General features: G+C 44.2%; 1 protein-coding gene across 4 annotated transcripts in view; it reads right to left on the reverse strand.

The window, feature by feature from the left end:
• The window catches only part of CadN (neural cadherin), a 219,695-nt gene that overhangs the window by 16,018 nt on the left and 188,064 nt on the right, over positions 1–15,613 (reverse strand). For all 4 annotated transcript variants that reach the window (XM_084589806.1, XM_084589804.1, XM_084589805.1 and 1 more), the window contains 4 exons: positions 12,998–13,181; positions 12,758–12,924; positions 12,355–12,658; positions 5,781–5,961 (listed from right to left, as the gene is read on the reverse strand). In XM_084589806.1, coding sequence (XP_084445932.1) covers positions 5,781–5,961; positions 12,355–12,658; positions 12,758–12,924; positions 12,998–13,181 — 836 coding nt within the window. The remainder of the gene's footprint in view (positions 1–5,780; positions 5,962–12,354; positions 12,659–12,757; positions 12,925–12,997; positions 13,182–15,613) is intronic.

The raw sequence follows: 15,613 nt of genomic DNA on the forward strand, positions 1-15,613 counted from the left end.
CGAAAAAATACCATGCGACTGAGGTCTTGTGCTACCTTACTGCAGCGCTGCCAAACAGCTTTTCAACCAACGAAGCACGTACGCTCGCCGTCTCTTAACAGGCGGTCGGCATAGTCTCGAAAGTATGTCAGCACAGTCTGCCAGAGCATGGAAAGCCCAAGCCACGATAAGCTATGGACAGGCCATTGAGGGCCAACTCCTACGAAACTTTTATTGAGCTATCACACTGACAAAACAAAAAAGCAAGAAAAAGCCCTGAGGTCACTTAATTCGTGCTTAATCGTGCAACCCAACAAAATGAGCACCGGTTGCTCACTTGGGCTCAGTCACGTGACACGTTTTCCTATTTCGCAGGCTTTGTTCAAATGCGGGAAAAACAGCAATGTCGTACGTTCGTAGAAAAAACTGGATAGGCTGTTATTGAACGCCCTCCACAACTTGATGAAACCCACTTGGCCCCAAACTGAATAATAAAGATTTTGAAGAATTCATCTTAGTTAATTATCTAATTAAGCAAAACGTAAAAATTCTCCAAGGAGCACTATGTGACGTCAAAAGTCATCCCATTGGTTTCGTACCTTTTTTTTTTTTTAAAGGAGTATAGACACGTACATTTTCTGTTCAGGTATTTTTGCTTTAATCGATCCACAGTGGTCCAAAACAGAGAGACTGCGACCCAAGAAGCCCCAGCACAGATCGATTAATTTGTTATCAGTGCATTTATCAGGGCCAGTTTCGGTTTCGATCTCTCCAGTATCTCCAGACACGAGCGCACGATGACGTCAAAGATACGAGAACGCCACACGATCGCCCCCTACTGGCAAGGTTGGTGATCGCGTAAACACAAAATCTGATGACGCATTCGGGTCGCGTTTTTCGTCTGCTTGCTGTCGCACTTGCACGAAAATATCGTCGAGCAGCGCTTCAGCGTAGCATAATTAGTACTGCGACGTTGTTTCGCCCAATAGCGTGGATGTTGCTAACATTGCCGGGCACTTTAATTCCGACCCGCTCGCCTGCGACTCAAGCGACGAAGCAGGAATCAGCAGCAGCCACGAAAGCTTGGTGGGCTGACGCGCAGGAGATGGCAACTGGTAGGAATGTTGAACAAAGGAACCGTAAAGATGCTGCTTTATCAGTCCGGTTGGCCAACGCTGTGAGCCAAGCTTTTCTAAAAAAATGTTTTAGTAATGATGCGATCGGCCACCGTAACCCGTAAGCTCTCCCGATGGCTCCCGTGCTCACGCCTGTTCACGCGCTGATTGGTCCCGACGCGGCAGGCCTGCGTGCCGCCGTCCAAGCATGTGGCGCCATCTGTCGCAGTCAAGGCAATCTGGGTGCGTAAAGCCGTGGCTGCCGCGATCGGCTCCCAAGTCAGCTGCCTCAGCATCTGCTATCGGTAATCAAGCTATCGCAAATCGCTGCTCATTCGCTTACATAGCTATTTGTACAAAGGACTATCAGTCACGATTAAATTGCGAGGATTATTCGGCCAATACGGAGGTCCTGTAGAAATAAGTACATTGATACAAGCGAACTTTTTTTTTCCCGACAGCTGCTGCCCGGTGCGACGCACCTGATGTCAGCTAGCTCCGCTGCTGAAGGCGTCGCGCAAAGCAAGAAATTATTTTAAGAGATGGGCTTGCCAGTAAAGCGGCGCCAAACTCCAACGTTTTTTACAGCGTTAGCTCGTTCCGAAGCGCCTTTCGCTGGCGCTTCGATGTGAAACCAGCTAGGGCTAGCGACGTCTAGGGTAGGCGGGGAGCGGCGCGCCATCGATGCCTGTCGATGGCGCGCCCGTTGCCGTAAGCCCTACACTTGTGCAAGCATGCTGTTGGGGCCTGAGTTTAGCAGGCAGTCTCCATATGTACACCGGTGAGGTAATTGTAACATGCACCAACAAAGAAGCCATCGAGTAAAGCGAGCAGAAGCGGAGTTCTTTCTCAGGGCACGGCCGGAAGCGGCGGCGGCAATGTTCCAGTCCGGCCATGTGTCGTCACTGCTCTTTGCTTTGGCGACTTCACGTCAGAGTTGTGTGATGACGTCATGTTGTTTACCTATGTACACGTTTTCGTCACAGAGATGTCGATGCCAATGGGTTTTGAAAAACGGAGTACTTGCCTGGCTTGTTTTTAAAATCAAATTAAAATATCTTCGCGGAAACGTACGAGTTTGGGATTGCTTGGGCAGCATCTCTGTATAACAAGGAAAGCAATCGTATTTCTTCCGACGCTTCAAAAAATGGTGTCTATACTCCTTTAATCCTTCATTCAAGTTATGTGGAACACCCTGTATATAAGCTCATATAAGATAACTTAAGTTTTAAGCAGCTCAAGCTAACCTCAACTGCTTTGAATCTATATTACCAGCTCCTGGCGTTATTTTATTATGCTCAACAAAAAGGCGATAAAATACTGATGGTTTATAATTTATCAGTTGAGACTTCCAATGTAAAAATATGGCTTGAAATGAAGAGCGCCAAGAACATTCTCATGAAGCTAGTACATTCACAGGGTTGTGCCGCCTGACTGAGGAACATAAAAACTTAATGGTCCAGTGCCAATTACAATCTACAGCTATTCCAGGTGTTTCAGCGACCACTTAAAAAAAATTTTCAAACTTTACACCCGGACTAGACTAGCTTGGTTAGTTAGCAGTTCAGCAGTAAGCAAGTTAGTGTTTCTATCACCAAATGCAGGCAGCCTGACCAATAATGTCAGCATGTGAGTCACTGTCCCCATTCTTGTTAAAAAAGCTAGACTGAATTAGTATGGGGGGGAAGTGTGTGTTTTTTTTCAGAATTCTCTAAAAAATATTTACTTGAAACAAAGCTCTTAAATGTGCTTGAAAAAAGCACACTAATATATGTATAATTAAGAAAGAAACGACAGTTCCCCAATTTTCAGTTCAATTTCTAGTAATTGTAGGAGGGTTCATTATTCCTTTGTTTCTTCCTCTGGAGTATACCTCCTTTAATTGTATGACCTAAATATAGAACAGCAGTATTGGTTACTGAAAAGCCTGCATATAATACGAGGTTTCTTTTTTTTCCTTCTAGATTTTCTCCTGTCAGATTTCCGCGTTGTGTTATATGCGGTTTCAAACCAATTTCTGCTCAATTTCACAGTTCTGGTCTCATTATTACTCAGCACTATCAGAATCAGGCTTGCAGTGAGAGGAGGCGCCATTTTGCGGTGGTGTCATCAGTTGACTGTTTTGATGGTTTTGGTTTCCCAAACTGACCCCGCGTGACCACAGCACGACATCTGTGCTTGCGACGTACATACGACAGGAAGCAGGTTGATCGCACCTTGCACGATGTAGAAATGGCGAAAGCAGCACTCAGCATTTTGCACAGGTCTCTCACAGACCTCTCCAGCCATGCTAGCCACACCCTACAGCTGAATCACGAAACCTTGACTACATTCCTGGGGGGCGAGTTTTTGAGAAATGCGAGAAGAGCGTCTATGGAAAGATGTCTACCAAGAAACTCAAGGCAGACAATACACTAGATGACGACGATTGCGGAAGAGCCGAATCTGAAAACACATCAGAGGCGCAAACGCCGTGCACCTTCGCAGGTTGCTAGACTCGAACAGGCGCGAATACAGTGCATGCTAACCGGCAGCTGATGCACTGTCGCCCTGCACCAGACCTGAAAACGGCCCACGAACAGCCGGATGATCATGTACAATCGTGAGCAAAAGTGGTATACAACATGCAGCCGGTGGAGGAGCTCGGGTAAACTGCATCAAAACACCATTTAGCAACATATGCATGTCGACAAAATGGAGCACAGCCATGACCATCTCTATCCCAGACAGCTATTGCTAGAAGACGTTATAATGCAGTTTTCCGGAGCTCCACCACCAGCTCTGTGTTGCATACCACTTTTTCTCATGACTGTACACGGCTTCCATGACTGCCGGGGCCAATGTGAGCTGCTTTTCTCCTCAAGGTGCATGAAATGCTCTGATCAAGCGTGTTGGCATGAGAAGGGGAGCGAACCAGCACGGTCACATGAAGGTGGAGGGACCTATTCGATGCCTGGTATCGCGTTGCATAAGTGCGGAGCGCATATGCCTTATGGAGCAACCGTGAAATATAGCGCAAATAAATACTTTTATTCTTCTTTCTTTGCTCGCATTATATGTGGGTGAAAACTTTTCTTTTCCATTTTCGCTATTCCGAAATTGTACCTCATATTATATGCAGGTGTGTATTATAAGTGGGTTTACAGTATGCTTTACAAAAATTGAAGCGGCAAAGTGAAGCCACTGCTGCTTCTGACATGAAAACTGCATTAGAACTACATCGGGTGTATATGTTCAAATAAACACCCAAGAAATTTTAATGCAACATCATTAATGAAGGCAAATGTCATTAAGAGTGCCACCCAAAGCCTAATGAAAGCAACAAGTGGTCTGCCTGCTCAAACATGTCCCCACCAAAATGACACTCAGGTTAAGTGCTATCAATAAACATGACACACAAACTTAGTTCTCACCCCTCTGCCAGGACAGAGTTCAAAAAGTTCACAGAAAGAAAACCACAAGTAAAATCTCACTGCTAACTACTCTCATGTTGATGCTAACAACCGTACAGTTAAACCTGGAAGCAATGAAATTCCAAGTAGTGAACTGCTCAATATTATGCAGTTTCTAAATTTCACAAAGCTGCCCTTAATAAAGCATGTACGTGTATTTGAGAACCCCATGTAACAAAGGTGTTAAGGCAGTTGAACTTGGTATAACGAACTTGCTGTGCTAAGAACCATATATTGCCAATTATAAGTTGATCTTTTTTACCAGAAGTGACCTTCAGAGTTTGGGAGTCTACTTAAATTCGGAGCTTATCTATGCACGAAGTCATAAATTCGACTTATATTCAATGTCAAAAGTAGTTTTGGTCACGTTCACACAGTGGTCCCGGCCACGGTAGCTCTGCACCACTACTCCTTTCACACCCCGTGGTGCGTAAATTGGCGCCTAAAAGGGCAAATACAAAATGCGGTCTGTCTCCGCTAAAGCTTTAGTTCTCATGTGACTGTTGAGGTGGCTGCTGGTACATGCATGCAATAAGCGAGGACTTCGTTAAATCGAAAGTGCGACATAAAATGACTTTAATAAATCGCGAGAAAAATAGATGTTTTTCAATACGACAGAGAATAGGAAATTAAAAAAAAAAAAAAAAAGCGCCACATCGCGAATTTTGTTACATTGAGGTTTGCTATATCGGGGTTCGACTGTATATGCATGTCATACTCATTTGGAAAACAAGCAAAGTTCCCGTCATCAATTTGTTCTCTATCCATGTCAACAGAAATGTGCTAGCCATTGTATCACACAAAAAGGAGCATACCAGAGTGCGGTCAATTGTGTGAACGAGCCCTAAATAAACCATTAATTTGATAAACCTATACATGCATCTGTTAGAATTAAAGGGGCACTGAAAGGGTGTCCACCGAGGCAAGGAAAGCCACTAGCTACTAAACTGCCTGTCATCCTCCAGCAAGCAAATGCAGCATGAGGGACATCAAACATCTTTCACGTCTTCCCTCTCAACTCGAACACCGGGCTTGCCTCATACACAGCATGCCTGCTAGGTGGCAGTGACACAATGTCAGCGTTTGATAGGCACTCCTTGAACACCCTTTCAGAAACCCTTTATGATGTCCTCGTGAACAGTTGGGTTTGCAAAGCCATAAAAAAAAAAAAAAAAAAAAAAAATGTCTCCAAAAATCACACACAGTAGCACAATCGAACAATCTGTGCACTGACCTGCACTCATGAAGCATCCAAAGGTCGACACAAACGAAAGGGCGTGGGCAACTGATTCCATGGCAAGGATTGTTGGATGGACACCCATCAATAAGGTTGCGCCATTCTACTACAGCTGCATATTCAGAACCACTCTCCATTGGCAAGTAATGCTGATCAAGGCGAATATCATTCATGCAACCTGCCAAAAAAACAAAGGTAAGTATTAGATTCATCATGCACGAAAAGACATATTGATGGCAAATAGTTGTGCTAGTATTGTTGAGAGCATTCAATGTGCCCAAACCTAAGCAAAATAAGCACAACAGAACCTTGCTACAGTAAACTCAAATATATTAAAAAGAAACAGAGATTCCAATTTGCCTCCCATAGACGATTATATACATGCTTTTTTCCCCCTTGTAGAGATGGCCTTAAATGGCAAATCTGACATTTTTTTCGACCTCTAACTTTACTGAAACTTTTGTACCAAATTTCGAAGTGAATCGATGTTTTTTTGCAGCGCAATTGAAACTTGAAATTTTCCCTTTTGTGGCCTCAATCAGGGAGAAATGCACGGGCAACCTTGGGTGCGTGACGTCACTGGATGCACGAATGCAGTCTATATTCACCCTGCGATTGCTGCAGGACGAAAGTTTAAGCCTGCTTTTGGTCATTTCAGACAAATAGTGACTTTGGCTAGAGCTTACAGTTAGTTGCCAGTTTGGCTAAAAAACGCGCACACAATAGGTTTTGTGGCCATATCTGGGACGTCATAGGTTGGTCGGACATGACAAAATAAGTGGTCGAAACCTATTTTGGTTTTGGTTTCCCCGTTTTTGCCCTTTTAAAATACTTCTACTACTTGATATTTTGAAAAACTTTTCTGTGCCAAAAAGAGGGCACTCTAAGGAATGCGATGCATTATAAACTCAAAATTCTAAAAAGAATAAAAAACAACGAAGCTGTCCTTTAATAAAGAGCATTTACAGTAAACAGTGTCTAGCTGTAACATATTTCATGTGGAATGATGACATCATGCCTTGTGTGGTCCAGTCCTCAGAAGTGGAGTAAGACTATCAACGTTCGGAAGCAAAAAGATACTGAAGGCAATAAAACAGCGCTTCTGAATTGGCTTAACCACAAGGCCATTAAACTGTGAGGAGAAGCCAGCTTTCCAAAGACCCTAACTCTTTCCCTACCGCGCCCACTGAGCATTGTTAGCTCGCTAACGATGACTTCGCGCGCCGATTTTGAATCCTTCTGCGTAGCTTACGGACATGCTATAATATCTAAAGTGTAGTCAGACAACTGAAGTTTAGATTTTGATGCTGTTTACAATTTCCCCGCGTAGCGCATACTTTTCAGCGCACTCTGAACACGCGGCAGCGTCTCAGTCGCATGCGAGAATGACGGCATTCACGTCGACAACGCGCGCTTCGAAACGTCGCAAATCTGACAACTACGCACCATCTACAATCGATTTTATTGATGACCCAAGCAGAAACGACTCTGAAGATGCTACCAATTATAGTCAGAATTAAGTTCTGACGACAGAAACCAGCCCGGAACTCCGGCGACCGCACTCCGGCCCGCTAATGGTGACTTTGCCAGCAAATTTCCGCGTCGCTCACGGACACGCTATGCCATCTATCTTGTAGTCGGGTAACTGAAGCTTAGATTTTATTGCTGTTTACATTTTTCCCCGCGAGGTGGCTATTTTTGAACGCGCTCCGAGCAGACGGCAGCGTCGGAGTCGCATGCGAGAATGGCGGCATCCACATCGACGACGCGCGCTTCGAAATGTCGCAAATCTCACGATTCCGCACTGTGTACGACCGATTTTATCGCTGACCTAAGCAGCAGTGACTGAAAATGCTGCCTTATCGTTAGAATTCAGTTCCGACCCCGATGACGATGGAAACCAGCCCGGAACATCGGCGGCCACACTTTGTTGGCCTGTTTTGCATGAGTCTGGGATCACTCTGGATGTTTTGTTTCCGTTGTTGGTGTCATTTATCTCATTCCCAGGGTGTCAACATCATTTGGGCACGATATCTTGCTTCTTGCAAAACAAGCAGTGGCGTTCTGCCCAAGAAGGAAGCCGGACATCCGTTTTGGCATGGTGCTCTGCAGCGGCCTTCGTCGATTGCTCATTATGCATCAAGAACACTATTCAATACTGCACTTTTATTTTTTCACAGGGAGTGGCCAATATAATGTTCTGCATTTTGTATATTTAGGAGATTTTTAAAAGTTTTTGTTTTCTCATTTACAAGTGCATTACGTCAAGTTTTGTTCAATTTTTTTTCTAAAATCCGGTGTTTGGGAAATTATTTTTGTGTTACAACCCCCAACTTCATATTCAAAGTTGTATGCCTAAATAGCGAGTCTATTTAGCTTTCTTTTCGTGTATTGTATAAAATTTTAGACATGATAGTTTTTACAGGAAAAAAATTCTACAGAAAACGGCCACTTTGCCCACGGTAGGGAAAGAGGCCGTGAGGCAAAGTGTGCGGCACACACAGGGAAAAGTCACGTGGCTATGAACATAATGAAAGCGGCTAAGAAAGTGGACAGTAAAAGGGCAGGGAGAAAGAGAATGCATAAGGAAGCGCAAAGGCGGCCCTACGATGGAAAGTCTGCTGTGCTCGATTTTATCATGCTTTTCTTAACTAGTGCCTCCTAAATGAAATTACAGCCACATAAGTCAACATAAATGGCATCAAAAACATAAGCGAAAATAATTATTTCTTTCATTAAGGATGATAAAAGGTGAATAGAAGGCATTTTTAAGAGCGTTTTGCATAAACCAACAATAAATATTTCGCCAATTACTAGTGCATTTCCAGCCCCACGTCATCACCAACACTGACATAGTAAAGACACCGATACAGTGAAGAGTTTTGCTGGTCTGAGTGACTTTTGTTATAGGCGGTGTGCAAAACGATGGCTCCTCCGCTGATGGCGAGTTTGGCAAGTACATTGGAGAGTAGAGCTGGCTGTGCATCTGTTTGCTATGTCTTCCTACGGAGTCATCGCACTATTAATTCGTTTCCCATGGCATTTAAATCGTTAAATAAACAGTATTCACTGCCAATGCATGGTGACACCAACCTTGGGGAGACCCCAGCAATATTTTTTTTTTTTTTTTTAATACATATTCAAAAGTTTAAAAAATGCCACGGAGGTTGTATTTACTCACCTCAATCCAACTCTGCAGGCAACATGACCAAGATCGCACTGCTTGAGCTCATTTTGTGTTAACAAATCGCTTGTTATTCCTGCCTTATATTTCTATATGAAAGTACTTGAAGCAATATTGGCGAATTGTTATGAATTTTCTAATGTTCGCTATTACCTTACCTGCGTTTAGCTTCAGGCAACGAAACCTTTACTACATCTATTTGTATTGTGTGGAAATGCGGCTATTTAAGGTACCTAATGAAGCATACCAGGTAGAGATTCCAAAATATTAGACTCTTTCATGAGTGTGCCAGTGCTTACAGCACGAAACTGCACACACTCCTTTCTGCACTACATTCTCCAAGTGCTCCTTTTCTTTGTACAAGCAGCATATCACACTGCGCTGTGATATGCTGCTAAGCAAAAGCCAATCAGCCCTTCAGTGCCCATGCTGCCATCTCTCGACAATCTAAAAAACGCTTGCTTTAAATGACCCCTGCTCATTTTGAACCGTAATCGAAGTGCCAGAAAGTGCACGAGCTAGACTCGTTATGACAAAAATAACAGTTGGCTTATGATGACCCTGGCTCGTCCAAGACCGCCAGGGGTCAATGGTATATCTGGTGCTTGTTGACAGTTATTTCTGCAGCAAATTTGGGGCTTGTAACAAAACACAGAAGTTATAGGAGGTTTAAGCACTCTTATCGAGTTTTTTCCATTTACAACTATATGAGCATGAGATGTGTCATCGGCATGATCTTGCATGCCAAAGCGCCCAATTCCATGTGAGATGCTTCAAATATGGAGACGCCTAATAAGCTTCGCTTGTAAGAGTAGAACAGACTTAAGTTGTCAAATACCATTCCCACTGCGGGTTCACCAGGTCCACCTTTATAGTCGGCTTGAACACACTAAATTTAGTGGCCTGTGAGCAGCATTTCAACCTAAACTGAGGTTCACTCTATTATCATTTCTGCACAATTACCTCACTTCTTTTACAGGAACCTCCTTAACACTTTCCTGTCCGTGCCTGTTCCCGTCAATAGCCCGCTATCGATGGTTTCATGATTCGAATTTTCCTGCTTTCGAAGCACTCCTTGACAAGTGGCGTCCTCCAGTGGGAAATAGCGGAACCCTTCTTTTAGTTTTGCTTTTGATTTAATTTTTCCGCCGTGCCGAGCCCGCCCAGATGGTCTCCGGAGTCAGGTGATCAGAGCTCCTTGTTTACAACATGGTGTCGACGTCGCGCGCTCCTGCTGCGAGGAAATGGGCATTTCTGCGGAAGTTGACGCATCGGAGAGCTCGTTTTTGGATGCAAACAGTGGCAGTGATGACTCGGAAGACGAATTCAGCTCTTCAGACTTTAGCACTGACCCCGAAACTACGTCAAACAGCCGAGGAATGTCGACAGTCATGCCACGATAAGTGTCGCCTGCTATCGATGGTTGACTTTTCCCGCTTTTGGAAGCGCTTCTTGACAAGTGGCGTCATTCAGTGGGAAATAGAAGACCCCTTCTTTCAGTTTTGCTTTTGGTTTTATTTTTTCTGCCGTGCGCGCTCGTCCAGATGGTCTCCGGAGTCAGGTGATCGGCGCTCTTGTTTACATCAAAGCGTCAACGTCGCGCGTTCCTGCTGTGCGGAAACGGACGTTTGCACGGAAGTTGATGCATTGGAAAGCTTGTTTTTTGATGCGAACAGCAGCAGTGATGACTCAGAAGACGAATTCAGCTCTTCAGACTATAGGACTGACAGCGAAACTACGTCAAACAGACCCGAAACGTCAACAGCCATGCCCCGACAAGTGTCGCCCGCTATCGATGGTTGAATTTTCTCGCTTTTGAAGCGCTTCTTGACAAATGGCGTCATTCAGTGGGAAATAGAAGGACCCTTATTTCAGTTTTGCTTTTGGTTTTATTTTTTTCTGCCATGCCACGACCGTCCAGATGGTCTCCGGAATCAGGTGATCAGTGCTCCTTGTTTACATCATGGCGTCAACATCGTGCACGCTCCTGCTGCTCAGAAACAGCGCGGTTCCACGGAAGTTGACGCATCGGAGAGCTTGTTTTTGGATGCGAAAAGCAGCAGCGATGACTTGGAAGACGAAATAAGCTCTTCAGACTATAGGACTGACAGCGAAACTACGTAAAACTGACCTGGAACGTCGACAGCGAGGCCTCGATAAGTTTCGTGTTCACTTGCCGGAAATTTCCGCTTTTTCTTCGCGCTGATCGGAAGAGATCACTGTTCTAAAGGTTATAACTGCAATCTGCAAGGCGATGTCTTTTGGGTCGTATTACTAGCTGCCGACAGCACAGGGAGTCGTTTTTTCCGCTAGGGATCGACCTCGACTACTGTTTTCTTTTCTAACTCAGCGAATACTGTACAAGAAAGCATATATTTCGATTTTTTTTGTTTTTCGTACCAAGAAACTTTTATGCTTTTGTGTTTTTTTTTAACTACAATTTTTTGCTGATAGTTCTTTCTTTTTTCGTAACTTATTCAATAAATATGTTGATTTTCACTAATACCCATTGTGAAGAGAAATTCCTCCTCTACAATTTGATATTAAACACTCCTGTATATTTGATATTAAACACTCCTGTATTAAGCAAATTTTTGTTAAAGAAAAAGAAAATATTAACGACACTATTAAAAAACCACCCTTTTTCCCGCGGGCAGTAAAGTGTTAAAAAATTTGGCATTAACTGCAACATTTTTATCTGTTCTTCAATTTCACTGTTCCATCTAGATTTTTTCGCTCACAGCCAATGACACTGATGATGACGGATTTTCTGCTACGGGACCTTTAATGATGTTGCGTTAAAATATTGTGAATTCGGCTGATGAAGAGATATACGAAAGCTGTGCAGGCATAATGTAGTGGCAGGCGGTGCAAAAGCTTGCATTAGGTTGAGGTGCTTCAGTAGGTGCACATGAAAGGTGCTTGCAGTGCAAAAGCATAGTTAAATATTAAACAGCAAATTTTTCTGTTGAAGTAATTGACCAGCCGATGAGGCCACAGTAAATGTGGGCTAAACATTGCAGTTGGCTATTTAGCACTTGTTTGTAGGAGGCACTTGGGATGCTTATGCATTAGTTTGTCCCAGATGGCAGCAGCATCATCAATGTTATTGCTTCAATGCAAAGGGGTCCCCTCCTACATGCAGGCCACAGTAAATAAATCGCAGGAACCAGAAAAAAACCAAGAATCACAGCTACAAATGCCAGATTATCCTTCCAACAACAGATCAGCAGCAGCAACTCATCTTCCAGACGCCCTTTTGAGCACGACTGCTAGGCACCTTTTGTTGGCACCCCTATAAGCAGTGCACTCGGCCTATAGGGACCTTTGCTGTACTCGACATGCTTGCCACTGAAGAAAAAAAAAAAGAGAAATTACACTGCTCACCTTCTTGGTAATCATTGTCAACAACTGTAACACCTGGGCCGACGTACTGGACGTCTCCACCAGCAATGACATTTTGTTTCTCAACCCACATGTGCTGGTGGGGGCTGTGCCAATCCAGCAGCTCATTGAAGCGTCTTCCACTGCCTCCATCCAAAGCCAGGCTAGCAGAAGCCCCATGTCGCAGAGCGCGCACTGTGTGCCACTGGCCATCGTTCACCCACACCCAAGGAAGCCACAGCTCCCGCTCTTCAGAGGCTCGGCTACGGTCCAAGTTGAAACGGAAGCGCAGCTTTTTGTCCCGAATCTAAAGCAGCGAAAAAGGACAGTGCATGCTTTGAAATGTGCATACAATTGAGAGAAGAGCCTACTGTGCAATGTAAATATTAGCGCTATTATCACATACCTCAAGAATGCAGTACTCTCGCCCGTGTTTGCTTGTGATACGGAAAAGCTCTCCATGCTTCTGGCGTGTACGAAACTGCAGCTGGATGTCCGTCTTGTAGGGATGTGGATCAAACGGCAACGCATACTTGATATAGCTGCTTTGTTGGAACATCTTGGACTGTGTTTCTGTTAGAACAACGCATCAAAATAAACAAGGGAAATATCAAATGCAGCTACAGTAATACAAAATTAAGCTCACCTCTGTCACAGTTTGGACCATGCCAGCCAGGGTCACATAAGCACTCTGCACCCTTATAGGTCCCGAGACAATATCCATGCCCACACGACTGGTGAAGCAGTGCTGCTTCGCTGCAGGAGCTCTCGGCCGGAGGACAACCAGTCACACTATTATATGAGCTTCCAGGAGAGCCCAGGTCATACATCTGGTTACAAGCAAGACCAACTTTGTGTCACAAATCAATCCGACAGCACAAATTGATTTCAGCATACAATGAGCTGCTATCCCATAATTCCTAAGTACAGTATAGATTGCTTATATCGCAGGTCACAGGGGGCCGCGAAAATCTGCACTGTAACAAAAGCATCTTTTTCAGGTCAAAATATATGCCAGATGGGTAGCATCTCTCTCAAAAATGCCTTATTATCAGTGAACAAAAATCGATCCACTATGTCCGCTCCACACCTAGATTAATTTCAGCAAACCACGCGTAGCATGACCGCGAAAATTACCACGACCGCAGCTGCAGCACTGGATATGCACTTAACACATGCCTAGTTCCATGAAGGCAGTCATGTTGACCTCTGCAGTCACGCTGCATGCTGTATACTAAAACTCGTTTCCGCAAAGAATGCGAGGTGCCTGAAAACAAGACCTTTTTGTTGGAAAACAAGCCTTGTGGAGAGGCTGACAGAGGAACTCTCATTTTTTGTTTCGTGCACTGTTGTACAGCCCACGACATCATACTTCTGTTTTGCTTTGACGTCCCACTTCCGTCATTGCGAAAATACCGCTTCACGTAAATTGTTTGTTGCATGTGCCCAGGAAACCAGCCGAGTGTCTGTTCCAGAGGCACCTCGTCATTTCATGGTTTATCGCCACGCGAGAAATGCAGTGCTACCAATGAGAAAAGAAGAAAAGCAAAAGAATGCCAGAGAGAAAAACGTAGCTGTTGAGTAACCTTGTCCAAGACGGGAGCAACACGGGAAGACTGAAAGAGGAAACGAGTGGCATGCGCACACGGAGCGTGCACTTGTGTTGTGCCCTAAACACTGGTGCGATGTGCTATGCCACGCAAGGAGGCCTGGTGCTGAGCAGAGAAGTGAACTTGCTGTTCTGCGCTGCCATCGAGCAGATTATGAAAAAGCAATATAACCGATATTCCACTTTGTGTGACTGCATAATAAGCGGTATGACTTTACACTAGCTTTATGAGATGCAGGCCGGTGGCTGGCAAAAACCACATTATATCCGGCACCACACTATAAAGTGGTCTCCACTGTACTTGTTGTTCTGGTATGGTGCCAACCGCCCACCATGGAGCTCAATAAGGGCCGGGACGGGAACTCAGCGACAGCTGCAAACCCTAACCATAACTGAACATAGAGTAACTCAGGGTGGTTAGCCAAACAAGGTTAACCACTGCCGTTTGGAAGGAAAACGAAAAAGAGGAAAAAGAGGGAATGTTATTTATAAAAAGGAAGCTAGGAAGGTAAAAGATGGAGGGGAAGACAGGAAAAGGCAAATGCCAATTTCCTCTGGTCAGTTCAGCCCAGGTCAGTGAGCTGCTGTCCCAGGTGTCCAAGCTAGCTTTAGCCAAGGGTTAAAAAATAAAACATCTGAGGTAGGCCAGAGAAACCACTTGTACACAGCTGCTAGCCATCTGGCACATCACAGGCAATTTTTTTTTATTTTGCAATCAACTAATTAGTAATTAACATAATTTATTCTAGTTTACAAGTATTGCTGTTAGACAACAAATGTGATTTGCAAAATTGGAGAGCACCTTCTGAAACCCCCATTCCATTTGTTTCTGAGCAGCAGTGCAGAAGCTAGCAGCCCTGTTTAGCCAATCATGAGGGAGCATTAAGCGTGCTCCTCCCCGCCGTGTTATCTGCATGCTGTCTACTCGCGGCCTATGTAGATGTGGTTGTAACAGATTATGTCTAAGTGTAAAACCTTAATAAATGCTTGGAAGCTTTAGAATAGCATTTTGAATAATATTACGGTGTTTGCCACATCTGCACTTTCAGTTCATCGTACAAAAAATTAAACAGTGGTGGCAAGTTCAGCCTAGTAGAGCCATCCAGTTTTCCGAACACTGAAAACATTTTTGTAAACGAACTGAACTCTTTCTTTAGGGCTGGGAGAGGCAAATCGTCACCCGAAAAAAATAATAATAATAAAAAAAAATAAAGGCAGTTTAATGCTCCCGGATGTTGCTGTAGGTGAGATTAAGGAATATGAACGCTCAGTGTGCCATTTAGGACCAGTGAACAAGCCAAAAAACCCTGACGAGTTGACTGCAAAGTGAGATGGACTGCTTTGAAGCATGCCGGCATGTTTAAAACATGATTTCAGCATACACAAGAGTCGCAAATGCTAAACTTGGGTAATAAAGCATGTAAATCGAGTTTATGTTAAAATTAGAATTGAAACACTTCGTGAATGCGTGCTTTAATGCATTCCATTCCATATGCTTTACGGCTACTTTATACTCGCACTACATTCCGTAACGTCAGATCGTCGTAGCTTTGGTGCAAGGAACTACTGAGAAAGAGTATAGGAAGTGAGTGTCCAAATGTTGCGTTGTCTCCGCCGAGGGACCTAAAGGTCCAAACAATCGGCACTGGCTCA

Source organism: Amblyomma maculatum, chromosome 1 (assembly GCF_055883805.1).
Source record: "Amblyomma maculatum isolate TAMU_Amacu chromosome 1, ASM5588380v1, whole genome shotgun sequence".
In the NCBI taxonomy this organism is placed as follows: Eukaryota; Metazoa; Arthropoda; class Arachnida; order Ixodida; family Ixodidae; genus Amblyomma; species Amblyomma maculatum.